The sequence below is a fragment of the Archocentrus centrarchus genome, chromosome 5, assembly GCF_007364275.1.
Source record: "Archocentrus centrarchus isolate MPI-CPG fArcCen1 chromosome 5, fArcCen1, whole genome shotgun sequence".
NCBI classification, from domain to species: Eukaryota; Metazoa; Chordata; class Actinopteri; order Cichliformes; family Cichlidae; genus Archocentrus; species Archocentrus centrarchus.
In genome coordinates, this window is record NC_044350.1 from 31,746,475 (window position 1) to 31,771,932 (window position 25,458).

At 43.3% G+C, this 25,458-nt stretch overlaps 3 protein-coding genes across 3 annotated transcripts; all 3 read left to right on the forward strand.

Annotated features, from left to right (window-relative positions):
- The first annotated feature begins 73 nt into the window (after nt 1-73).
- Nucleotides 74-3,668, forward strand: LOC115780774 (piggyBac transposable element-derived protein 3-like). Its single transcript, XM_030730175.1, has 2 exons — nt 74-215; nt 2,002-3,668. The coding sequence occupies exons 1-2, from the start codon at nt 121-123 to the stop codon at nt 3,602-3,604; spliced, it is 1,698 nt and encodes a 565-aa protein (XP_030586035.1). The 5' UTR covers nt 74-120; the 3' UTR covers nt 3,605-3,668.
- Nucleotides 3,669-8,005: 4,337 nt separating this feature from the next.
- LOC115779742 (transmembrane protein 263) lies at nt 8,006-13,306 on the forward strand. The gene is made up of 3 exons (XM_030728517.1): nt 8,006-8,319; nt 10,459-10,546; nt 12,070-13,306. Exons 1-3 carry the CDS (start codon nt 8,311-8,313, stop codon nt 12,354-12,356), a joined length of 384 nt encoding a protein of 127 aa, XP_030584377.1. The 5' UTR covers nt 8,006-8,310; the 3' UTR covers nt 12,357-13,306.
- Nucleotides 13,307-15,397: 2,091 nt separating this feature from the next.
- On the forward strand, nt 15,398-22,544 carry hgh1 (HGH1 homolog (S. cerevisiae)). Its single transcript, XM_030729646.1, has 10 exons — nt 15,398-15,541; nt 17,187-17,309; nt 17,421-17,559; nt 17,659-17,796; nt 18,014-18,165; nt 19,640-19,740; nt 19,908-20,006; nt 21,024-21,115; nt 21,213-21,335; nt 22,131-22,544. Exons 2-10 carry the CDS (start codon nt 17,200-17,202, stop codon nt 22,332-22,334), a joined length of 1,158 nt encoding a protein of 385 aa, XP_030585506.1. The 5' UTR covers nt 15,398-15,541; nt 17,187-17,199; the 3' UTR covers nt 22,335-22,544.
- The last annotated feature ends 2,914 nt before the right edge of the window (nt 22,545-25,458 follow it).

The following is a 25,458-nucleotide window of genomic DNA, read 5'->3' on the forward strand; positions in this document are numbered from 1 at the left end:
GTAATTTGAGTCGCGCTGTTGCAGGAAGCCCGCGAATCAGTTCCTTTGTCCCCGCCCCCCGCACATACTCACAGACGCACATTCCGTGGAGAGAAGCAACAACACCGCACAGAAGCAGATATGTCCAAGAAAATGTCTGAAAAGAAGGCGTCCCGGGTGATAAAACTCCCACTGAGGTATAGAGATGGACTGGACACCGAAATAGTGCTGGAAAGGTAACGTTGCCGCAGCTGAACTTCTGGATGAATGAAGTTGTGTGTGTGTACGGAGAGAGCTTAGCTTAGTTTGTACTTTGTATACCTTCCTGTGTGTTCAAGCTCGTATTGTGTAGTGCTTTTTTAGAAGAGTTCTAGGTCAATAAGTTTGTATAGTCTTTGTTTATTTTTACTCGCCCGTAAATGTGCGCATGAATTTTATACTTGGTGACTTTTAAGTATAGTGTAGGCTACCAAGTCGTGATTATGTGTATAAGTTTGTTACAAAAAAATAATTCTTTCCAATTATATCTGAAACCTGTGCAGATAGAAAGAGCGTGGCGAAAGGTCCATTTTGAAAGCACACCAATAGTCCAAAGAATAAGGAAGTTAGAGCCGATTAAGTACTCCTGTAGCGTGCATTGTTTTACCATTTTGATCAGTGGAAACTTGTGATCTTAAAAGTGGATTACACGCCGAAAAGTTAACGTTTTTCCTCCGAATTTAAAGACATTTGAATATAATTTCCAACAAAGAGAGGCAGAAGTATGGCAAACAGAAAGCTGTCTTCAAATGTATATTTAACAATTAAGTAATCAACCACTCGTCAACAAAAATGGAAAAACAGACTCGAAAATTCTCACTGAAACTAAACTTTTCCCAAAGCAAAGTCAAAGGAAGATGAGGGCTGTGCAAAAGGCAACATCAGGAGACTGAAAATGATCAAGTTAGCAGTGTTTCACAATTAATTAATTAAGAAAGAAAATTTAAGAATGGATCAACAGTACAAAGTAAATAAATCTTTTAAAAAATTTCAGAGGAATTCCTCAAAATGTTTTATTTTACTCTGTCAGTATAAATTCCCCCAAACACAAAGAACTAATCTTTTAATCTTTATTCTGAATGTATCTATGAGAAGCTCACATTCCCATACAGTTGCCCCTTAAGCTTAGTGAAGAATAGTGAAGAATGTGACCATGTTTTAGGTCATGAATTGAGGTGAAAGACAAATCCTGAAAGATTCTTGTTCCAACACCAGGACGACTAGACTGGGATCTATGTTTCTTCTTCTGAGGCATATTCCCACTGAAACAAATGTAAAAGATATCCAACAATCCTACACTAACTACCAACCTACTGAAACTCAAAATCCATAAAAATGAAAAGCTTTTAGTGGGAGAACACAAATTTATGAACAGGAAAATTAGATATTTAAATGCCATGTTGAAAACGTAAGTGCTGAGAAAACAGCTTAGAACAAACAGAATAGTTTAATTTTGTCGAAACAAACTATTTTTGATTGTGTGGCCACCGTGGAGTCTATCTTTGACCGCGGACATTTTCCGAGCGTTATTAATCTACTTTCTGATCAAGAAAACGTGACGAAACTTTTAACAGTTTTAAGATGAAACATAAAATTACACATCCACATACCTTCAATTGTGCCATCAGTGTTTTTTTTTTTGTTTGTTTTTTTGACACTTTAATTTTGGCAAGTTTTTCAAAAGCAATCGTTCAATACAGAAGACTTAACAGAATGAAAAATTTTTAAAAAGATGCTGTGTCAGAGGGATTCCCCCTACATCATACTTTTAAAAAAAATCATGGAAAATACCCACCTTTGTCTGATCAGAAACCCCCTTTTTGACATAACGCTTCAGCGTATTATCCGAGGCTCCGAACAGGTGAGCTCAAACGTTGCTGGGTTATGACACGGTGATTGTAACATACCTACACAGTATACCATGCCTTGTTTGTATCGTATAGGTTGTGTGACCAGCTGAATATATTTCTCTGCTACTTGTAGATTGCCTTGTAAGGACGAGCAGCCATCTTCATGTGGAGCAGAAACTCAGGGCCGTAGAGAGAGAGGCCATGGGAAGGCTGGAGGCTCTGGTGATACTATCAGAGAGCGAAGCCGCTCACCCCATGAGTCGAAGATTAAGGTAGAGCCCGAGGACGAACCACTGGGCTTCAACCCCAAACGGACCCCCGGTGCCCAACCCCCTCTGAATGCGAGGAACCCTCCACCAGGGGAAATCTTTTCACACTTTTTTGATGCTGAAGTTCTCAAATTCCTCTGTGAAAACACAAATAAGAATGCAGCAGCAAAGCAGAAGACTGAGAAAACTTTCACCTGGACTGAAATAAAACCAGAGGAACTGAAAAAGTTCATCGGCATGTTATTATACATGTCAGTCTTGCGCCTCCCCAAAATTAGTGATTTTTGGCGTAGAGAAACCATCTTTCGTGTGTCGTTCCCCGCCACCATCATGTCCAAAGACAGGTTCTTGGCCATTTTATCCCACCTTCACACGAGTGACCCAGAGAAAGATGTGATAAATGAGAGAAAAAAGGGCACAGAGGACTACGACCGTCTCCACTGGGTCAGACCTCTTATGGAGATGATTTGCATGAGGTGCAAGGCCATCTACCATCCGAGACAGCACCTTCTAGTGGAGGATAGGATGGCGGCAAGCAAGGCCAGGCGCAGCATGAAACAGTACATCAAGGCCAAGCCAACAAAGTGGTGGCTGAAGTTTTTTGCCCTTACTGACTCAAACGGCTACACCATCGACTTCCAGCTGTACACGGGCAAGTCAAAATTGACTTCAGGAAATAGGCTCTCTTACAATGCTGTTGCAGATTTGGTCAAAAAAGACTTCCTGGGGTCTGGGTATATTGTCTGTATCGACAACCTCCAGACCAGTCGCTTCCTTTTAGATCACTTGAATCAGGAGGGATTCGGAGCTTCTGGGGAATACAAGCAGGAGAAAGTTGATGTCCCCATCAAACACGAAAATGACCTCACCACAAGATCCCCACAAGGCAGTGTCCAGTGGATCAGGAAAGGGGCTTTTTTGTGGATGGATACCAGGGAAGCCTCCCTGTGCTCCACTGTCCACCCAGTGGGCAATGGGGACACAGCGCACCACTGGCTGAAAGAGGAGGGGGAAGAACAGGAGATCTCCATCCCCAGCCCCACAGAAGAAGTGGATTCCTCTGACCAAGTGATTGGAACAAGTTTAGTCCACAGGAAATCGAGGACATGGCCCATCACTGTTTTCCAGCATCTGTTTGAAATTGCTGTGAGAAACTCATTTGCCATCCATAAGGATCGGTGTGACAGCATGCAGCAGAAACCGATGGTGTGGCAGTGTTTCGAGGAGGACCTTGCTGCACATCTCCTGGGAGTTTCTGTGAAAAATAAGCCCCAGAAGATCCCAGACGACCAACACCTCCCTGTCCCCACAAGCAGTGGCCAGCCCAGAGCGCACAGAGCCAGCCTGGGGCGACGGCGCTGTAAAGTCTGTCACAGGAGCACCGCCTGGATGTGCGAGACCTGTGATGTGGGCTTGTGTCTGCAGCCAGACAGGAACTGTCACTGGCAGTACCATCAAGATGACTGAAATCTGAAGGGACTTTCTATAGCCAGAGAGGAGAGCGATATTTTTTTTTCTTTCTTTTTTTCTTTTTTTTTGGGGGGGGGGGGGGGTATTTCAAATTTAATATGTTCATGTATGATTGCAGTGCTTTTCGTCAGTAAATCTCTAAAGCCAAATTCCGTTTTTTGTTTTTTCTTCATTTAAAACTATTGATACTCTTAACATGCAGTAAAGTGTAAACAACTATCAGATATTGAAAGTGTTTTATAGTTCAAATAAGCAAAAAAAATAAAAAGTCCAGGTGGACATTTTGAGGCTTGGGTGCTAAATGTCTGCATGTTGTAAAGAACACTGGGCTGAAATTCCTCCACAACAATGTGAGAGACTGATTTAAAAAAAAAAAACTACTTCAAGTTATTGCTGCTAAAGGTGGTTTGAGTCCCAGCCTGTCTTCCCTGTTTCTCCTCCCGCTTTCCTGTCTCTCTCCACTGCAAAGAACTGTCTAATAAGGCCAAACAAAATATCTTTGATCATCCACGGAGGTGTAACTGGCAGAAATGCTGCTGGGATGAGCTTTAGTTTTGCTTTATTCAAAGATTCTTTATTGTGATTCACATCAAATTTCCATGCAGTGGAATGAAATTCCGTCATTTGTGGGTCACCTGCTTCTGCTTTATCTTTGATTGGGTTGACATCCTAAATTTAGACACATTTTTGCCATGTACTTGGTGCAGATCCACCTACACTCCTTAGAAAAATTAAAGGAACGCTTTGAAAACACATCAGATCTCAATGGGGGAAAAAAAATTATATATCTATAGTGATAATGATAATGGGTAATTCAGAATGAAGGGATGCCATGTTGTTTGATGGAAATGAAAATTATCAATCTCCAGAGGCTGAATTCAAAGACAGCCTGAAAATTAAAGTGAAAAAAAAGATGCAGCGGGTTAGTCCATTTTGACAAAAAGTAATTGCAGAAACTCAAAATGGTGCTCGTGTGCTTGTATGCATGCCTGATAACGTCGGGGCTCCGAATGAGATGATGGATGATCTCATTCACAGATCTGGACCAGGACATCACTGAGCTCCTGGTCGGATGGAACGAAACATGATGTCTCAGAGGTGTTCTACTGGATTTAGGTCAGGCGAGCTTGGAGGGGCAGTCAGCGGTATCGATTCCTTCATCCTCCAGGAAGTGCTTGCATATTCTCGCCACATGAGGCTTGGCACTGTCATGCCCTTCTGTGGCCCTCCAGCTCTCCGAGAGTAGCTGCCCGTCTCCTGGAATCTCCTTCAGAGTCAGAATACTTTATTAATCCCAGAGGGAAATTACTGTTGTTACAGCAGCATCTGTTTATAGAAAGAATAAAACATTAATCATTTAAATAAATTAAAACTAAAACACAGAAAAATGTAAAACCAAAATGATCAATTTGAAATGTATACACATGTACATTCTTGTGACTACAATTAAGGCAGTGGCTGATAATGATATAAATCTGGAACATACTGTCTGTATATGTACACATAATAAATTACACTGGTGAATTGTAGTGTCACCTATTTAGGGAGGAGTTATAGAGTCTGATGGCCCCGTCCTGTAAAGTATACTTGATTTGATTGTTTGTGGAGTTTCTCACCTGGTCAGCAGTGAGACTAACTGTAGAGGTGGTTGGTGGGGGAGAAGTGGAGGTGTGAGGGGGGCAGGCTATTAGGAGGTGGAGGGAGCGGGGGTGTAGTGGACTGCTGGGGTCTGGCAGCAGAGGTGTCAGGACGGGGGAGGACAGAGCCTGCACTGTCAGACCTGTTAAAGAACAGATTTTGCTCATTGGCCACGTCCACGCTGCCCTCTATTCCTCTGTTGTTGGATCTGAAGCCAGTGATGGTTCTTATTCCACTCCATACCTCCCTCATGTTGTTCTGCTGGAGTTTCTGCTCCAGCTTCCTCCTGTACGTGTTCTTAAATTTTTTAGTAGTATGCTGCAATATAATGAACTGCTATAATATTATATAATACTCTGGGATTCATCTTTCTTCAACTTTCTGTCTCCAACATCTTCAGAAAAATCTTCCATATGTGTTGCTGCTTCTTTGGCATTTTTTGATATTATAGTAATTGCATTCAGACGCCCTAAATAACATTGTTTAGTTGTCTGAATGGATGCGTTGCCTTTATTTGGTTATATTAATAAAACTGTGATTATGATGATCTAAACCATGTTTACAGCATCGTATTGATAAACTAAAAACCAACCAATGTTGTTTCCTTTCACTTTATAAATTGTTTATTTATTATACTGTGCTTAATCTTTAACAACACATTCAATGGGTTCTTGGATTTGCATAGATTATTGATTTGTTCACATGTATATCACCCCTTTGTGCAGGTGCCACCTCATGCCCACCCTCTGGACACCCCCATGACTGTGTGATCTCTCTTTTTTTCTGCTCTGAGTGAATGAAGGTTGGTGCCAGCATCACCATGCAGTACTTGACCTTTAACTGTTACATGTGGCACCTTTATATGACTTCACTTGACCACGTGATCCTGTACAAACCTGCATGTGAACTGTTCTGTGTGTTCACCTGAGAGTTTTCCTTTGAATCTACATTAAATCCACATTAATTGCTCAGAGGTATTACAGTCAGTCACCAACAACCAGCGGAGCTGCTGATGCAGGATCCGGAGCTGGATCAGGAGCTGAGGCTGAAACAGCAGCCCACAGGCAACTTCCGGGTTTCACAATAAAGGCCCAAACCTGAAAACAGAAGTCAACACCAGCCAGGAATGGATAATGTTGCCATTAAGTAAAAAAACAAAGTGAGTTCTAAGGAATTAGACACTTCCTCGGCCATTTTACTAATTTCAGGGGAAATGTTCTTCACAGGAAGGTGTGGTTATGTTCATTTTAATACCACAGGGGTAAAAAAAAATGTTTTTTATTTGCTCTTTTATTTTTCATGTTACTTAGCAAGTAAAAATTCAAAAGTGGTTTAATTAAAAAATAATAATGTTGCGCTTAATGTGTGAAAGAAGACGCTCTCAAAGCTCCTCTAACAGTTAAAATTCCATCCAACCATTCACTTCCGCTTATCCTGTTCAGGGTCCTGGGGGGGCTGAAGCCTATCCCAGCTGATATTTAAAATTAATTGCAAAAATAAAAGACGACGAGAGTGGAAGCATATTTAAGATATTTACTGTTTCCCAGCTGGCTTTTATTTCCTGCTCCAAAACTGGTATCTTTTTTGTAAGGAAAACATCCAAAGATCTCCATCTGACCTTGTCACCTCACAGAGTGGATCATCTGCCTCCATCTCACTCTATCTCGAGCATCCTCCTGTATCACACCAACCCTCTGCATGTCCTTCTTCACTACATCCATGAACCTCCTCTGTGGTCCTCCTCTTCTCCTCCGACTTGGCAGCTCCATCTTCAACATCCTTTGTCCAATATATCCACTATCCCTCCTCTGCACATGTCCAAACCATCTCAGTTTCATCTCTCTAACTTTATCGCCAAACCGCTAAACCTGAACTGTCTCTCTGATGTACTTATTTCTAATCCTGTCCATCCTGCTCACTCCCAATGAAAATCTGATAAGTGTTGGGTGCAGTTGTGTAAAGCATGCCGCTGGATTTAGCAGTTGCCAGGAGAATGGTGTAAAGTTTGGTGTGGGGGTGTTTTTCAAGAGGTGGGCTCGGCCCCTTAGTTCCAGTGAAAGGAACTCTTAATGCTTCAGCATATCAAGACATTTGGGACAACTTGATGCTCCTGACTTTGTGAGAACAGTTTGGGGATGCCCCCTTCCTATTCCAACATGGCTGCACACCGGTGCACAAAGCAGCTCCATAAAGACATGGATGAGTGAGTTTGGTGTGGAAGAACTTGACTGCAGAGTACATGTGGCGACCTGTACAGGGTGTAACCCGCCTCTCACCCTATGACAGCTGGGATAGGCCCCTCCAGCCTTTCCACGACCCTGAACAGGATAAGCGGAAGAAAATGGATGGATGGATGGAAGGATGGATAACTTGACTGGCTTGTACAAAGTCCTGACCTCAACCTGACAGAACACCTTTGGGATGGATTAGAGCAGCGACTGTGAACTTCTCTCCAACATCAGTGTCTGACCTCACAAATGTGCTTCTGGAAGAATGTTTAAAAATTCCCATAAACACTCCTAAACCTGTGGAAAGCCGTCCCAGAAGAGTTGAAGCTGTTATAGTTGCAAAGAGTAGGCCGACATCATATTAAACCCTACAGATGAAGGATGGGATGTCCCTCAAGTTGCGCGTGGAGGCAGACGACGGATACCTTTGGCAACATTTTATCCTACTCCGCCTATAAAAGAATTGCAGGCTTTTATTTTGAAGGTCTGTAAGGGAGGTCCAGCGGCGTGTCGTTCGCGGTTTGACTGTGTTTGAGGTGAAGGCGCCACGTCGGCAGAACCAGCAGGGTGAAAAGAGAGCTGTGCTGTCCTACCTGTGACTGTGTGCGCCAGGAGAGCTCGGAAAGCTGCACGCTGATGAAAGCGTGAAGAGCCAGAGGAGGAAGAGAGAGGAAGAAAAAGAAGAGAGCATTAACAGTGAGGGCAGCAGCTTTCACGCACACAGAGAAAAACTCACTGAATTAAAAAAAAAAACAAAAAAACATCAGAGAGGCAACAGAAGCTGCTCCAGTCTCAAGTTTCTCTGTCAGGTGTGTTCGTGGAGAAGCACTGGGAACAATGGTGAAGGTAAGAACTCACCAGTATCCTTATTAATGTTCAAATGTGGGTTTTTTGTTTTGTTTTTTCTTTTTTTGAGGAGGGGGGGTGGGGTGGAGGTAATTTAACAAAATACGTTTGAGTTGAGCAGCTTAACCGGATGCAAGTTGGTTGTTTAGGTAGCGAGCTCGGTCAGTGATGATGTGGAACTTAAATATTAATAAGATGTTTTATCTTCTGCAGCCCGTCTTACAGGAGAAACGTGTCATTTTTCTCTTAAAAGGAGGCGTCACAGCTTCCTGCAAACGTTACTAAACTCTGTTCCACTAGTGCCACATGTCAAATTAAAGAAAGGAAGAAAAAAAAACACACTGGAATTGGTTTTGTTGACCAAACAGTGGCCACATTCATCAGAAAGGCAGATTAACATGGGAGCATTGACTTTAAAGAGACACTGTGGCGCACAAGAGAGTAAAAAAAATAAAAAGTTGGGGGTGGAGTGAAGTATAATTTTATTATGAAAGAGTTCTGGTTTAGACGCAATATTCACCACTGTGCAGAAGAAGTTAACACCACAGTGACGCATGTCCACTTACAGCTGGATTAAGTGCTCCTGGCCGGTGCTGGTGTCACTGTTTAAGTGTTTCTCTTACATAAAACACACGCTTGTATGATTATTTCACCAGCAGAAGACGAAGGGACACAGGCAAAATGATGGGAGTACATTTAAGAATAATAAAAAAAAAACTGTGCACACATAAATAGATGCCAGCACTCCATAGCATGAGTTTCAGAGAGAGAGAGAGAGCTGAGTGTGGCAGATAATTACATGTTGGAGCAGGACTCTGAGACGAGCTGGCTCGGCACCGTTTTATTTGTTATTCAGCCGAGAATGCGCAGAATCTTTTTATTTTTATTACAAACTGAATCTGTATTTGATAAGCAGAAAAATAAGTCTGAGGATTCAGCACGAACATCCGCAGTGTGGCTGAATTCCTGTGAGACATGGTGTCAGAATATTTCATAACAAGAGTGAGTGAGGTTTCCAGGCTGTTTTACATTTAGGACATAATTAAAAAGGGATTTTTTTTTTTTTTTCCCCTAAACTTGCTTCACCGCTTCAGACTGAAGCACCCCCCACCCCCCAAGAGGCGATTTGGCCTTATCCCAAAGGAAAATCATCATAATTATAATCATCAGTTTCCATAATCCAGGTTTTCTTTATTCAAACATAAAATAGATTCAGTTTTTACACTCTGTAAATCTGCACAGAATTCTCTAAAATAGGGTAACAGTCACTGCGTAGTCACCCCCCACAAAATGACAAGGCAGGAAAAACCCAGAGTGCCCGAGCCAAAATAATTCCTTCCTCTAGGAAACATTTGGGAATGTTTTCTTCTGCAGAATCCATTTTTATTTCCCAAACAAAACCCCAAATTCCTAAATATTAAATAGATTGTCCACTGATTTAGAATTCCAGCTAAAGTGTGTGGACATAAAGATGGAAGGCAAAGGCCAGCATACCCAGACGGCTCGAGTTTTTAACATGGGTCAAGATCCCAACAAAAACAAACTTGATCCTTACGATGTGGATAATGTAATTGGACAGCAGTACCCTCAGGTGTATTGAAGAGCTGGATTTCCCCTCACCTCAGCCGATCCTGACAGGTAGTGAAGGTTTCTTCCTGTTAAAGGGCCTTTTTTTTTTTTTTTTTTTTCCACCCCACTGTCTCCAGCTGCTTGTTCTTAGGGGATTAATTGTTATTTGGGTCTTTGCTTTAAATATAATGTGCCTCAAGGTGACTGTTGTTGTGGGCTTGTGATGTCTAAATAAAATGTAAGGATATTTTTATCCAGTGGTTAGTTATCAGCGAGAACAGCGTTCTTAAGCCAAAATATGACCAGTAAACTGATTTATTTAAAATTCAGAGAGTCCATCTTTATCCCTGTGAGGCCAAACATAGCCAATCAGAGGAGAGTTTGCTTGCTTCAATCAGAAGAGGCCCAGTTTAAGATACATGAGGATTATTTGGATCTGTGACTCATGCGAAGCTGCTCGAGCAGAGGATCTGGAAGGTTCGGCCTGATCCAGACGTTTAGGTATTTAAAGCAGAGGAGTACAACAAAGCCCAGAGTAAAGACAGCCTGGCTTTTTCTTGTGTTTTCCAGAATGTAAACAGTGTTAATGTGGAGCCCCAGCCTGGGACCAGCGTGGCCTCGGACGAAGCTGAATCCACCGACAGCCAGTCCGCAGAGGGTAAGCGCCGAGCTCCCGGGGCTGGAACGCTGGAATATCATCAGGGGAATATGGTGCAATCTGTGCCTACATGTTGCCTGCTGCTATTTCAGAAACTGTTGGTTCATCAGGGGAAATAGGCTTGTTTGTGTAAGAGTGACTGCAGCTCCAGTCTGCTATTTGTGTCCTGACACTGAGACACTTTGCACCAGTTTAGTTGCCTACTGCAGCTCACTCAGCATCACAGTTGTTAATGGATGAAGCACAAGGGGTTGTTAAGAAGTCCCAGAGGTGCTCTTTTAAAGCAGCAGTAATGTTAATAATAATAATAATAAATGTTCATCTTAGCTGACAGTTTTTTAACCGTACCAGTGGCACAGCGCCACTGGAGAGGGTCATTGTGGCCAGAACAACACAACTGTGTAATTAGTGAAGTTGGTAAACATCTACGGGACTGATTAGCAAAATATTTTCCCCAGACAATTATGATTGTTAAAGTTTTATTTAAAGTCATGAAGTATTTAACTTGTTTGTTTAAATTTGACCAAATATCTGAAAAACTTCTGTTTTTAAAGTCAGGCTGTTGCATTCATGTAATACCAGTTTGTACCACCGGGTGGTGCAGGATGTTAACGTTACCTGTGTTTAACCAGGTAAGTCATTAAGAAAACATGCGTATTTACAATAGAAGCCTGGCAAAAGGTGAAATCTCTGAGGAAATGAGGGTAAAACTAATAAAAATAAAGTTATCAAAAGGTTTTTAAAAAAGCGTCACACATCTAAAACCCTTCCCGGTAAGATGCTGCCCCCTTGTGGGGAAAGTTTTAACTAAACTTGCAGATAGAAATTGCAAAAAGGACCTTTAAGAGCAGCGACTCTGAGCTGCTGGCCGAGCTTTAGTCATCCTCTACTCTGCTTTTGTAAACAATGATTTTTTTCTCTCTAGTGTTTCCTCCACTTTTACAAATGCAGTGATTCTACTGAAGGTGATGAAATTGTCACCAGATTATGACTTTAATTTAAGAAAAATGTCAAAATCATCAAAAATTCCACACCGCCTTTATGTCTATATCCTACATACTGATGCTGCCTTTTAGCTTAGCTAATATCTATTAGCTATTAGTTTAGTTAATAGGCAGCATCCTAATTGGAGTTTATTTGTAATCCTCAAGTCAAATATTTCAGGTTTAGTGTTTTGCTTTATGAAAATTTCCCTTTTCGTCAGCCTGAGTGCTGCACTGTGCTAGTTAACAATGATAGTTATCAATGATAATTAAAAATAGTTTTTAAGGCTGGTTTATTTTATTTCATGACTTTTCTGCCATATTATTGGCTTTTCTGTGACGCACCAACATGTATCCAAGGTGCATGTTGGTGAAATAGCTGCTGTTAGGATTTGTGCGACAGTAACACGGCCTCTGTTTGAACACAGAAAGCACACCTGAGTCAGTCCCGCAGTGCTGCTGGTGTAGTTAACACTTCATGTGTGATACTGGGGGCCCAGTGTGTATGTTGATGCTGTGTGTGTGTGTGATTATTTTCAGATTCTGGTAAAGACCACGCGGCGGCTCCTCCTGGCATGATGTGGCGGGTGACTGGCGGCCTCTTCAATGTCACCAAGGGCGTTGTTGGGGCCGCTGTGGGTGGAGTGGCCTGGGTTGGAGGCAAAAGCCTGGAGATCACAAAGTCTGCTGTGACCACAGTGCCCTCGATGGGGGTGGGGTTGGTGAAGGGCGGCGTCTCTGCCGTGGCCGGCGGCGTCTCCACCGTCGGCTCGACGGTAGCCAGTAAAGTGCCGTTCACGGGCAAGAGGAAAGACAAGGCTGAGTGAAGAGGAGGATGACGACGATGACCGTGAAAACGATTGATGGACTTGCCCCGCCTTGAGCCAACAGAGAGGCTGTCAGCTGATCTCTGACTGCCAATCAGACACCACAGTGCCTTTCTCCGTTCTCTCGTCAGCACCTAAAGATTCAGTAGTACTATGATATCATGACATCCCTGAATTACCAGCAAGAAGGTCACCAAAATGCTTCATACAATCCTCCCCTGTCCTGGAGTGGGCTTTGTTCGTGGCTCCAGGCAGGCTGCATGTACTCCAGCACATGGTGGACTTCACGATATAAATACTTTTATCTGTTTACAATTCAGACTGAGGCTGCTCCGGACCTCTTTCTGCTCTTCACTCTTTCCAATCTACAGACATTTGGTGAAATGCTTTAGAGTTTTTAGTCTTTGTTTTGCAGTGGTATTGAAGTTGTGCCGAAACCTGCGTGACATGAAATGTGTGTGTTGAGAAAAATCAAATGTTTCAGCGTTGGAAACGTTCCTCAGAGAACAGTCTTGAGCCTTTGCAGCGTCTGACCTTAATTGTATGGAAGAGCCTGGGGCTGCCCCCCCCCCTCCCCCCAGCCGCCTTGAGTCTGCATGTAGAAACACTTCTCTGTAACGCTGCAGACGCAATCGCACCAGGACTGCTCAGCTTTGTTTTCCCACCAACATGCTGGTGTGAAATGCTGAAGCAGCTCTTTTAAAAGAAGAAAACTTTAAGCATTAGATCCACTGATGGTTGTGCGATGGGTCAGACCGCGTCTTTAGTCAGAAGGTTGTCACTGTTCTGTAGTGCAGGTAAAGCTCATTAACATTTATCTGGAATATAAGCCTTTCAATGCAACATCTGGAGCGACTGGTAGCTCTTGCTGATGGGTCTGAACTATGTGAATGTCTTGTATGTGTTCTTTTATTTTTCTCCAATATATCAATAAAATAGTTTGGAAGGTTGAACGTGTTTAACGTGCTGACTGGAATCTGTCCTGCTCCCTCGACGTCACAGAAACGTTCCTGTTCTCACAAAGAAAATCACATGAAGCGCTGCAAGTGAAATTCAGGATTATTGATGGAACGTGTGGCCTTTGAGCAACTGTTGCATCTGTGAGGGCTCATCAGAGAGTCCAAAGATGATCTAAAGAAGTGATAAATTTCATAGGCTGTGTCTGGAACCAGTGTGGGCTTGATTATAATCTGAAGATGGACAAATCAATCTTTCTTTTGAACTCATCAGAGCATGCTCGCTCTAAAAAAAAATATATTTTTAACTTTATCTTTCCAGGAAGTCTGAGAGTCGATCTGTTTTACTGGGGAGACGGCACCAAAGTCTTGAATCAGCCTCACAGTGTTCTTAAGGTCATTGGAAATTTAATAAATGAAGGCTAATTCATACAGAAAATCAACAAAACAGTTAATAAGTGTACAGCTCCCTTTCACAGAACAGCCCAAACTGGTTCTGAGCAGAATACAAAGAGGGAGGCCCGATACATCGAGTCCAGCATTCACAAAGCTTCCCGGGACCAAGAGCAGCTCCAAGTAACCAAATCAAATGATGTTTTCCAAGAATTTCCCTTCAAGTTTGGACCAAATCCTGACACAGAAGTTGAAGAGGGTGTCCCCAACACTTTAACTACACATTGAATCCCTGAGATGTAAGAAAAGAAATGCAATTTCAACAATGCAATTTAGGTTTTCCACACAATAAAGAAACGATGCTGTAAATCAAAGGAACCTGTCTGCACTGCTCTTTGGTCTTTAAGGAAAAATGCATAAATTAGAGACAGCGCCTCATTACTTAGACCTTGCAAACCTTAAAGTGGCTGAATAAAGAGAAAGTTCACGATGTGGCAAAAGAACAGAGGAAGACTGGAAAAAGGTATTATTGATAGATAACTAAATTTAAGTTGTTTGGATAAAAAAAAAAATCTTGATGCTGAACAAACAGAAGATGCAGCAGGAGGGTTTGAGGCCACCTGCCACACACGGTGGGGAAATGTGATGTTTGAGGTGCTTCGATGCTGGCAAAGTGGTAAAACTGGATCTTGATCAGGACGGCCATCAGTCCATCATCACTCCAACTGATAGCTTGGCTGGAGCCAGTTTCCTCCTTCAGCTGGAGAAAGAGCCAAAGGCGTGAAGCAGACAGCATGTAGTGGCCAGCAGCATCGATGAATCTCAACCCTGCTGAACAGTTCACAATCAAAACATAATTTTATTACACTGCCGGCTAACAAATTTTATTCTTAATAAATGCAAAAAAGTTGTTACATCCCATGGCTAATTTGCATCATCTGACCTTTTGACATTTTACCAGTGCAAGCCCCAAAGTGTAACCCATGGCTATGATTTATACTAGAAATGAAGGGCCACATGAGTGGCTTTGGTGTCGATTTACTGTTTTCCTTCCTTCTTTACACACAGGACAGAAGAGCTGGTGAGCATTTGTACTTCAAGTATTTATAAATAATTATTTAAACCAACAGAGGGTCCTGCACTGTCTCGCGTCATATTTAAATGGTTAAAATCCTGCGATTTAAAAAAAAAAAATATTAGCTGATAGTGAAAAAGGTAATGGTTGTGCAGGAAGAAAATGCTGTATATTTAGAGTATACTGTGTGTAATTGTATTAAGGGGAGGACCCCTAGACTCAGTCACATTAAATTAGACCTCAACTTTTGCACCTGTTGGCGTCATTAGTTTGTCAACTTTATTAATAAAAAAATGCTTTATTACGATTTCATGACACTTGTGAAGCATCATATGTTCTGTGAGAAATTATTAAGCACTGAACAAAGATAGTGTTAGCCCTGCGACAGGCTGTCTGGGGTGCACCCTACCACTGGCCCTGTAACAGGTGGAATAGGCTTCAGCCCACCCATCCATGGACGGATGGACGGATGGACGGATGGATGGATGGATGGATGGGTACAGATATGCGGGCAGAAACAGCTCCTGCAGGAAGCGAGTGAGGTCAAATTTGCGGGAGCTCGTACAGTGACCACCAGAGGGCGCAAAAACTCATCAGGAAGATTTGAAGCTGCTGAAGAAGAAAGGTGGCCTGTGGCGTCCACGTGTTTCCGAGCTGTGTGTTTATGACACATGATGGCTGATGTTTGAGGACTGCAGCTAGAAGAGGAGCAAAAAGGAGAATAAAAGCGACATGAAAGCCGCCTCTATAGAGAGTTAAAGGTAAGATTAGATTTTTAAGAGGAAGCAGACGCGTTCAGCCTTCACAGCGTCTGACGAGCCTGTGCTAAAGGCTCCTGTGTGGAAAAGAGGAGCAGATTTGAATGTAACTTTTACTGCTGTGGACAACACTGTGTGTGTCCAGCTTCGCATTAAACTGCCTCTGAAGATCTCACGGTAAAAAACAAACAAACAAAACTAACAGCCTACAGGAGGCTGTGAGGACATAAACGCACACAGTCTACGTTTTATTCATTTAATATTGTGTTAAAATAACAGCAGATGAACCTTTGTGGTTTTATGACAGCGATCGGCTGTTTACGTTTAGAAAATCACCACCAATGTGTGCCGGAAGTCAACCCCGTGTTTATTTACAAAACACAGTGGACTTTCTGAAATGAGAGTTAAGTGTTGTCCTACTTAAAATGTGTCTTATTGCTAAGAAATTATCCCGATTTACAAAAAAGAATGTAAATAAAAACAGGGTGCAATAATTTGCAAATCCCATAAACCCATATTTTATTCACAATAGAACATAGGAAACAAACTCTTTAAACTAAGAAAATGTATGATTTAAAGAAACGTATTACCTCATTTTAAATTTGTCTTAATAAAGTTTTCCCAAAGGTTTCCAGCTGTGCAGCATCCCCTCTCCTTTTAACAACAGTCTGTAAACATCTGGGAACTGAGGAGAGCAGCTGCTGGACCTTTGGGAGAGGAATGTCTTCCCATTCCTGTCTGATAGAAGATTCCAGATGCTCAGCAGTCCCGGGTCTGCTTTGCTGTATTTTGGGTTTCATGATGTGCCAGATGTTTCCACTGGTGAAACCTCTGGACTGCAAGCAGGCCAGTTCACCACCTGAACTCTTCTACCACGAACCCATGCTGCTGTAATAGATGCAGCATGCGGTTTAGCATTGACTTGCTAAAGGCCTTCCCTGAAAAAGCATCGTCTGGATGGGATCACATGTTGCTCTAAAACCTGCATACACCTTTCAGCATTGATGGAGCCCTTCCAGATCTGCAAGCTGCCAGTTCCATAGGCATGAATGCTCCAGTTAATCCGGAGGACCGCCTGAGGGCCCGAAGATCACGAGCATCCATCCAGTATTGATTTTTGGCCTTGTCCCTTGTGTGCAGATTTCTTCAGATTTTCTGAACCTTCTGATGACTTTATGCACTGTAGATGAAGTATTTAAAAGTCTTGGCAATTTAATGTTGAGAAACATTATTTTAAAGTTGTTCAGCAATTTGTAGATGCATTTTTTTGCAGATTGGAGAGACTCTGCCTCTCTAAGATGTTTATTTTATATCATTGTCACTGACCTCTTGCCAGTTAACCTAATTATTACAAAATCTTCTTCCAGCTCTTTTAGTACCACTTTTCCAGACTGCTGTTATTTACATTTTACACAGTGTCCCAACTTTTCCCAGAATTGGAATCGTAGCTTCTTAGGTGTAGGGATGCACCACTTAGTTGAGTAATCAGTTATGCTGGGCATTATTAAATGTTTTACTCTTTAAAGTTTCTGTGATATCATGATTTGATGCTCTTTTTATGTAACATGACGGTAAACTGAGCCTCAGAGGTGGGCAGATCTGTATGTGAGAGCTGACAGATGGTTGAGGTTTTGTTTCTGTTGATCAGACAACGTTTGAAGATGCTGAGTGATTCTGAGTCTGCAGAGCTGCTCTCCTTCCTGACCCCCAGCACGCGTCCAGATGTCAAAGGTCGGGCCACCGAGTACATCCTGGGACTGTCGGGACACAGGTGGGAGGATTTTTTTGGTCCTGAACCAGATCACACTTAGTCCTGATCATCTCTCCAGTGTAAGTAAATAATTCCTCTTTTAGTTTTATTTACTTCTTTGTCTGATTTCAGGGATGGCTGCCGCTTCCTCCAGTCTAAACCTGACCTAATTGTTGCCCTGTTTGTCCTGACCTCTGACCCTTCCATTGCCATAGTAAAAGACTGTTACCACATCTTTATTAACCTCTCAGCCGACGAGACTCTTCATCAGGTAACGGGCTCTGACTTTTCTGAATAGTTACTTGGTGTGTTCAGTTGATTGAAAACAAACATGTAACTGTGTGTTTGCTGTTTGTTGTGTGTCCTTCAGGTTTTGGTGAAAGATGTGAAAGTTCTTCCTGTGTTGTTTAAGAACCTTCTGGATCCGGAGTACCCGTTCTCCGATCAGATCTGTACCATCCTGTCAAACCTGACCCGACATGAGAAGACCTGCAAGACTGTATTCAAGGTGGGTTCAGTCGAGAGCACCTGGTTTTGTCCCGTCTCGACTTTTTTCATACTCTGAACTCGTTTTTTGCGAAGCAGCTGCAGCACAGTGACAGATCAACATGTTCATTTAAGGACTGACTGACTCATTGCTTTGTACCTTTACCTGCGACTATAGAAAAGGTGTCAAGTTAAGCGCCACCTCATGGATGATGAAAGATGAACCGTTTCTGTTTCAGGAGCTGCAGGAGGAGGTCGGTCTGGCGCAGCTGGTTCAGATCTTCTGTACCGAAGGTTACAATAAGAAGGCTAAACTCCACTACCTGGGTCCTCTGCTGTCCAACCTGACACAGCTGCCAGAGGCCAGAAACTACTTGATGGACAAGGACAGGTGACTGATTACACTGTGTGTGTGTGTGTGTGTGTGTGTGTGTGTGTGTGTGTGTGTGTGTGTGTGTGTGTGTGTGTGTGTGTGTGTGTGTGTGTGTGTGTGTGTGTGTGTGTGTGTGTGTGTGGAGGGGGGGCATTTTCTGTGTATGTTGGCCTTTTGTTTGAGGATGTTTTAGGTCAGTGAAAAATGACCCTTTGGAAAACATTACTGACTTTTCTCTGTGGTGTCAGAGGATCTTCTCATTTCCCTCTTTTCTCCCTTCGTCTCCTCTTTCCTTCCGTCCTCCTGCCTGTGATGCAGAAATCGCTCACACTGCACCGTCTTGAAGGACGCCTCGGTTACTAAGTTACAACTTGAGGCGTGAGCCCAAAGGGGCTAAAGCTGGTGTATCGTCCGCAGTGTTTTCACCTGACACGGCTGGAAAATACAAGCAGGAAAAACGGGAAACGACAAATAAGTGTTCCTTCTTTGTTCACAAGGTCTTTTTTTTTTTTTTTTTTAATTAAAGTTTCAGCATAGTGATATGCTGTCACAAAAACGCGGACATATGATACAAAGCTGCATGTTTAATATTTAACATATATTAAGTGGAGGTGACTAATCCCGAATAGGAGGCGAGGAAAGGAATAGAGGATGTACAAACTAAGAAATGAGAGGAAGGGAGAGCTTGTTTTTGAAATTTTTAATGCCTCATGGGTCATCACAGTCCTTCTGTGCTTGCCTCTCATCATTGGCTTCTTGTTCAGTCAAGTACTGCTGTGGAAAACATGAAATGACAAAGCACTGACGGAGCTACTTAACTGATCCTGTCAGGCACCATATGTACCCACACAGTCCTCACGCTCTCGGGGGATTGGTCTTTAGAAGGTCTCACAGGTCAGGAAGCAGGCAGATTTATGCCATTAAGGAACAGCTTTCTTTTCGCCTCTTTCTTTTCAGTTACTTTTACTTAGGTCCCCCCTTTGCTTTTTAAAGCACTTTGAACTGACACTCAGAACTGACTTGCCAAAGCACCCACTCTGCCCCACTGAAACACTCTGCAGTGTTCAGAGATCCCAAAGGAGGGCAGAAATTTGGGAGTCTTTCACTGTATTTTGCAGCAGGAAGCACTGTTGATAATCCACATCATGAGATCTGAATCATTGTCAGTTTTACAGCCTCTCTGCTGACAGAGGCCTCACCCACTGTTCCACCCAACGTGTAACCCATGCTGATGGGTATCTTTTGATTTGCTGCAGTACCATTTCAGACATCTTGAGCTTCTGTCTGTCAGTTTTATAACTGGATGGTTAGGAAATGAGGGGGATAGATTTAATAAATCCAGGAAAGCTGCTTCCCAATCTAAACCTCCTAAAATAAATAAGATAAATGCATTTACCATCACATGCCTAATATTCACTGTGAATTCAGATTATTACACACTGCCATTCTTTGAGCCTGCAGTGTGCACTGATGATGTTTGTGTGTGTTTCAGGTGTGTAGTCCAGCGGTTACTGCCCTTCACCCAGTATGAGGCATCTGTGGTGAGGAGGGGCGGAGTCATAGGCACCCTGCGCAACTGTTGCTTTGACTACGGTGAGACACACACACACACTATTTACATTTAGGCCAGAATCATAGTTAGGGTTAATGGGAGCCCAGACCGCAGATCCTTGTTTTGATTCAGGGTTTATTGTTAGTTTAACCTCCGCGATGTCACCACCACATTCATCGGTCCTCAAACCTCTGCTCACTCTGTGCAGCTCATCACGAGTGGCTGCTGAGTGACGCCGTGGACATCCTGCCCTTCCTCCTGCTGCCGCTGGCTGGTCCAGAGGAGCTGACAGAGGAAGAAAATGAAGGTGAGATTATATTCATCCGCCACTGAAAATAGTCCCTCCCAAAAACACAGTACTTTGCCTTGTTTGAGTGACGTGTGTTAGAAACTACTGTGATGAGGTGTTTTATTAAATTAATAGCCAAAATATTAAAACCACTCACTCACATATAAAGGCCTGAGGCATGCTGGTACTGTCATAACCTGGTTACTGGGTTAGAGCAACTCTGCTGCAACTCAACACTTAGAGGATCTGCTGCTAACACACTGGTGCAAAATACCACAGGGTAGCTTCAGAGGTCATTTTGGGCACACATCCCTCTAAAAAACAAAATAAATCACTGTCGCCTTGCAAAAAGCAAACATCCACATTCCTCTAAATATGTCGCTCCGTAAGCTGGAACAGTTGTCATCTGTAGCTTCTGGGGAAAAGTTGAGGTTCTCTGAGGACTTGACAAAAACCATAAGGCTTCTCAGACTTGACTAAAAGGAACTGAAAATGTCTGTTTAGAACTGATTTATGATTGTGAAGTGTTGGACAGGACCTGTGGGATGGCAGAATAACCCAGAGCCAAGGCGGCAATAACAGAGAGCCCTTGTTTTTTAGGAGAGATGGGGAGGACGTGAAAGGCAAAAGACCAACAATGTGTTACATGAGATTTATAGTTTCCACATATGTGACTATGTTAGGATCCACTTGGGACGGTGGACATTTGTGTGTCTATTTTTTTTTTTTGTGGCGGCTCGTCTGAGAGACATGACTCTACAAAGCATCCTGCGCCCTTCAGATGGACTTCAAGTGGACAAAACACAGCACAACTACTTACCGTGGTGTCTGCAACTTTCTGCATTCACACTGCATATAATCCCCGCGTCAGTCAGGTGGTCGTGATGGTTTGACACCTCTGATTAAAGTCTTCACGAGGAACAGGTGGACAGAGAGCCACAGACAGTAGCATACAAACACATTATTATTTTATTAAAGGATCCAAATCCAGTTACTGCTGGTTGAGACTCTAACACAACCCGATTTAATGTCCAGGCCTGCCGGTCGACCTGCAGTACCTCCCCGAGGACAAGAAGAGGGAGGGAGACCCCGACATTCGAAAGATGCTCCTGGAAACGCTCTTACTGGTACAACACACACATTCAGAAAAACACACACACACATATGGAGAGTAAGTAATCGTGTCTTTATGTTGAGCTCCTCACTGTTTGTCTCTTTGTGTAGCTGACTGCGACTAAAGCCGGCCGGCAGACGCTGAAAGAGAAGAACGTTTATCCGATCATGAGAGAGTTCCACCGCTGGGAAAAGGACGTCCACGTCACGGCAGCCTGCGAGAAACTGGTCCAGGTAGGAAAGATCCTGAAGTTTGTGTAGTCCAATCTGGAAAACTTAACGCCTGAGGGGTCTACGACGAGGCGAGATTAATGGCTTTGCGAGCTGTTGAGTTTCCTGTGTTCTCTCGTTTTACCTGGCTAAGTCACCGTGGCAACTCTGGCTGAACACATAACCCGGTCGGGAGCAGGTTATGATCCGAGTTTCGGTTTAAAATCGCAGGAAGCGCCACATTTTCACTGATTCTTTTATTTAAAGCACATTTTTAGCACAATATAGATTCTCTGCTGGGTGAATATGTTTTATATGTGCAGCTTGTTAAGCCGTACCGTGCTGAAAACCACTGAATGAAGCACAAACAGGAAAGTGCCTTTATTGGGCTGAGGGACAGTAAATGTATCCAGTTTAAAGAGCTCAGAGCTCTAATGTGCAGCTGTAGCAGCACTAAGAGCTCTGTGGGCTAAATCGCCAGATTTTCTGCAGACGTTTTATTTGCAACAGTTTTGCTTTTTACTGTTATGTTTTTTATAGATTTTCGATCACTGTCTGATAACGTCTCTGATTGGAGTAGGTTGGACTCATATGGATTTTTTCATGTGGAAGAGTCACGTGATGCATGAAACTCCCTTTTATGTGAGCGCGCTCAGACCCTGGAGCAGAAAGCCCAGCTTAACAAAGAAAGCTGATAACCACCATCATCACGATGATGCTTATCTCCAACTGGAGTTTTAGGTTTTGTCGAACCCCTCAGAATAACTAAGAATCAGTAGAAATGTAATAGTGCTTTTATGCCATGTCCGTCTCCTCCAGGTGCTGATAGGAGACGAGCCAGAGGAGGGGATGGAGAACCTGATGGAGGTGGAAATCCCCAAGGACGTGGAGGAGAAACTAAAGGAGGCCGACGCCAAGGAACGGGAGGAGCTGGAGAAAGAGCAGGAGAAGAGGATGCAAGAAGAAGAGGAGGAAAAGAAGAAGAGTGATGCAGAGTGGACAGAGAACAGGAGAGCAGACTGATGAAATAATAAAATCTATTTTAGGCTTTTTGTCATTCGGATACACACAGATGAAGGCGGTGTCAGTGCTCAGCGGAGAGTTCAGTAGTCTATGTAATTATCTCAGACTAATTCTCGGACCGCATCTGTGATGAATTTAAAGCTTATTTTGCTGATGAAACCATAATGAACATGACTATGGAGAAATTACTCTTTTTCTCATCTCAAGAGGGGAAAATTGGTGGCTCATTTGGTGTTTCACGTGTATTAAATTTTATATAAGATTTATTTTCTTTGTGCTTTTAAAACAGTGACAGACTTGATGACGGCACTCCAAGAAAGGAGAAGTATTCAAATAAATGTAATCCATCCTAACTTTTACACTAAAGTGATGGTTGGTGATTTTTTTATTGCTGCCACTATATAACAAATATTTAAAGCTAAAATATCACATTTTCTCAGAACCGCATCAAAGTCATTCAGTACGTTACAAACATTTCCACATAATTACAGGAGCTCCGCGAAGGAAGTTCGGCAGGTATGTCCAGTGTTTGAGGACAGTGGATACGTTTATAAGGAGTTTAATTAGATTTAGACAGTTACACAGAGTCTATGATGAGTCGCAAATACAGCAGCTGCATTAAAAAACTTTGTTGCAGTCAATCCAAACAAAACATGAATGACTGGAAAATGTCAAATCTGAAAGATCAAACTGATAAACTGAAGCTGGCAGCATAATCAGACATGATAATGAGGCATGACTCATCAAGACCGCATAAATAAATTTCCTGAGGATGTTTTGCATCTGTCTCTCTGTGTTAGCACCGTGCAACGTTCAGATGATCCAAAAACAGTTTTATCTTTTAATATATCCTTTAAATTTGTGTTCCCTGAATTCCCACCTGATTTTAAACCTATAGATGTATTTGTGTAACTTTGTTTTGTGCATGTCAAACACTTCCTGTCCTTTATAATCTGCAGTCTGTGCAGAAAACCGATTTAAACCCATCTGTCACTTTTCTGCCATTTTTCTGGGCGGCAGCAGTCAAAGCAGAGATGCCCAGACCTTCCTCTTCCCAGCCAGCTTATCCTGCAGGGACACCAAGGTATTCCCAAACCAGCATAATCTTTTCACCATGTCCTGGGTCTGCCCTGGGCCCTTTTCCGGGTAGGACATGCCTCACCTATGAGGAGCCCATGAGGCATCCTTGTCAGGTACCCAAACCACCTCAATTGGCTCCTTTCAGTGTGGAACAGTAGCAGCTATATTCCCGAATGACTGAGCTCCTCACACAATTTTCCAATTTCAGTGGATTTTAATTCATAGAAGAAGAAGAAGAAGAAGAAGAAACAGCCTTTATTGTCCCACAGAGGGGAAATTTGGGTGTAACAGCAGCCGCAGTTATTATAAATATAAATAAAGATATAATAATTCACACTATTAAGAAAAGAATATATATAAAATCAACAAACAATATTAACCTTTATACTACTAATAATAACACTATATACAATGTACATGATGTGCCTGTGTGTTGAACCTTGACAGGCCGGACTATTTACAGTATATTATATATTATCCTACATTGTGTAGGCTATTGTGGTTTTTGTTGGGAGCAGTGATGGTTATAAAGTCTTACAGCTGCTGGGAGGAAGGATCTGCGGTAACGCTCCTTTGTGCATTTAGGATGCAGCAGTCTGTCACTGAAGGAGCTCTCCAGCTCAGCAACAGTTTCATGCATGGGATGGGAGACTTTGTCCATCAGTGATGTTATTTTGGTCAGAGTCCTTCTGTCTCCCACCACCTGCACTGAGTCGAGAGGACATCCTAGGACAGAGCTGGCTTTCCTGATGAGCTTGTCTATCCTCTTCCTCTCAGCTGTAGACAAGCTGCTGCTCCAACATACTGCTGCATAGAAGATGGCTGATGCCACCACAGAGTCATAGAAGGTCTTCAGGAGTGTCCCCTGCACTCCAAAAGACCTCAGCCTTCTCAGCAGGTAGAGTCTGCTCTGACCCTTCCTGTAGAGCGCATCAGTGTTATGATTCCAGTCCAGTTTATTGTTTAGGTGAACACCCAGGTACTTATAAGAGTCCACTATCTCAATGTCCACTCCCTGGATGTTCACCGGTGTCCGTGTGGTGGGTTTGCGCCTGCGGAAATCCACCACCAGCTCCTTGGTTTTAGCGGCGTTGATCAGGAGGTGGTTCCGCTGGCACCAGTCCACAAAGTCCTGAGTCCACTGTCTGTACTCTGAGTCATCCTCACCTGTGATGAGGCCCACTATGGCAGAGTCGTCAGAGAACTTCTGCAGATGGCAGCGTGGGGAGTTGATGGAGAAGTCTGCAGTGTAGAGGGTGAAGAGGAACGGTGCCAGCACAGTTCCCTGTGGGGCCCCCGTACTGCAGACCAGCCTGTCAGAGACACAGCCCTGTGTCCTCACGTATTGTGGGCGGTCAGTGAGGTAGTCCAGTATCCACTCGGAGATGTGGTGGTCCACTCCTGACAGTTTAAGCTTGTCTCTCAGAAGTCCTGGCTGGATGGTGTTAAAAGCACTGGAGAAATCAAAGAACATGATCCTCACAGTGCTTCCAGGCTTCTCCAGGTGGGTCAGAGCTCGGTGCAGGAGGTAGATGATGGCGTCATCCACCCCGATGCCAGGCCGGTAGGCGAACTGCAGCGGGTCCAACGAAGACGACACCATGAGGCGTAGATGGTTGAGGACCAGCCTCTCGAGGGTCTTCATTAGATGCGATGTCAGGGCTACCGGCCTGTAGCTGCTGAGATCCTTTGGATGTTTGGTCTTTGGTACCGGTACCACACAGGAGGTCTTCCACAGTTGTGGTACTTTCCCCAGCTTCAAGCTCAGGTTGAACATGTATCCCATGATGCCACACAGCTGATCTGCGCAGCACCTCAGGAGCCTGGAGCTGATGCCGTCTGGACCAGCAGCCTTTCGCACCTTGATCTTACGTAGCTCCTTCCTCACATGATGAGTTGAGAGGTACAAGATGGAGGTGGGGGATGGGGGTTGTGAGATGGAGTCCTCAGAAGTGAAGGGGGTGGGTGATGGCTGAGAGCTGAGAGGTGTGAGGTCCCAAGAAGAAGAAAGGTTGGCAGTCATTAAAGATGGTGGGGCTGACAG

Excerpts from the sequence above, each read along its gene's own strand:
- LOC115779742 (XM_030728517.1), top strand. Across the intron at positions 10,547-12,069 it reads CGACAGCCAGTCCGCAGAGG|ATTCTGGTAAAGACCACGCG; the intron begins GTAAGCGCCGAG and ends GATTATTTTCAG.
- LOC115780774 (XM_030730175.1), top strand. The coding sequence starts at position 121 with ATGTCCAAGAAAATGTCTGAAAAGAAGGCGTCCCGGGTGATAAAACTC. Across the intron at positions 216-2,001 it reads ACCGAAATAGTGCTGGAAAG|ATTGCCTTGTAAGGACGAGC; the intron begins GTAACGTTGCCG and ends TGCTACTTGTAG.
- hgh1 (XM_030729646.1), top strand. The coding sequence starts at position 17,200 with ATGCTGAGTGATTCTGAGTCTGCAGAGCTGCTCTCCTTCCTGACCCCC. Across the intron at positions 19,741-19,907 it reads CAACTGTTGCTTTGACTACG|CTCATCACGAGTGGCTGCTG; the intron begins GTGAGACACACA and ends CACTCTGTGCAG. Across the intron at positions 21,336-22,130 it reads CCTGCGAGAAACTGGTCCAG|GTGCTGATAGGAGACGAGCC; the intron begins GTAGGAAAGATC and ends CGTCTCCTCCAG.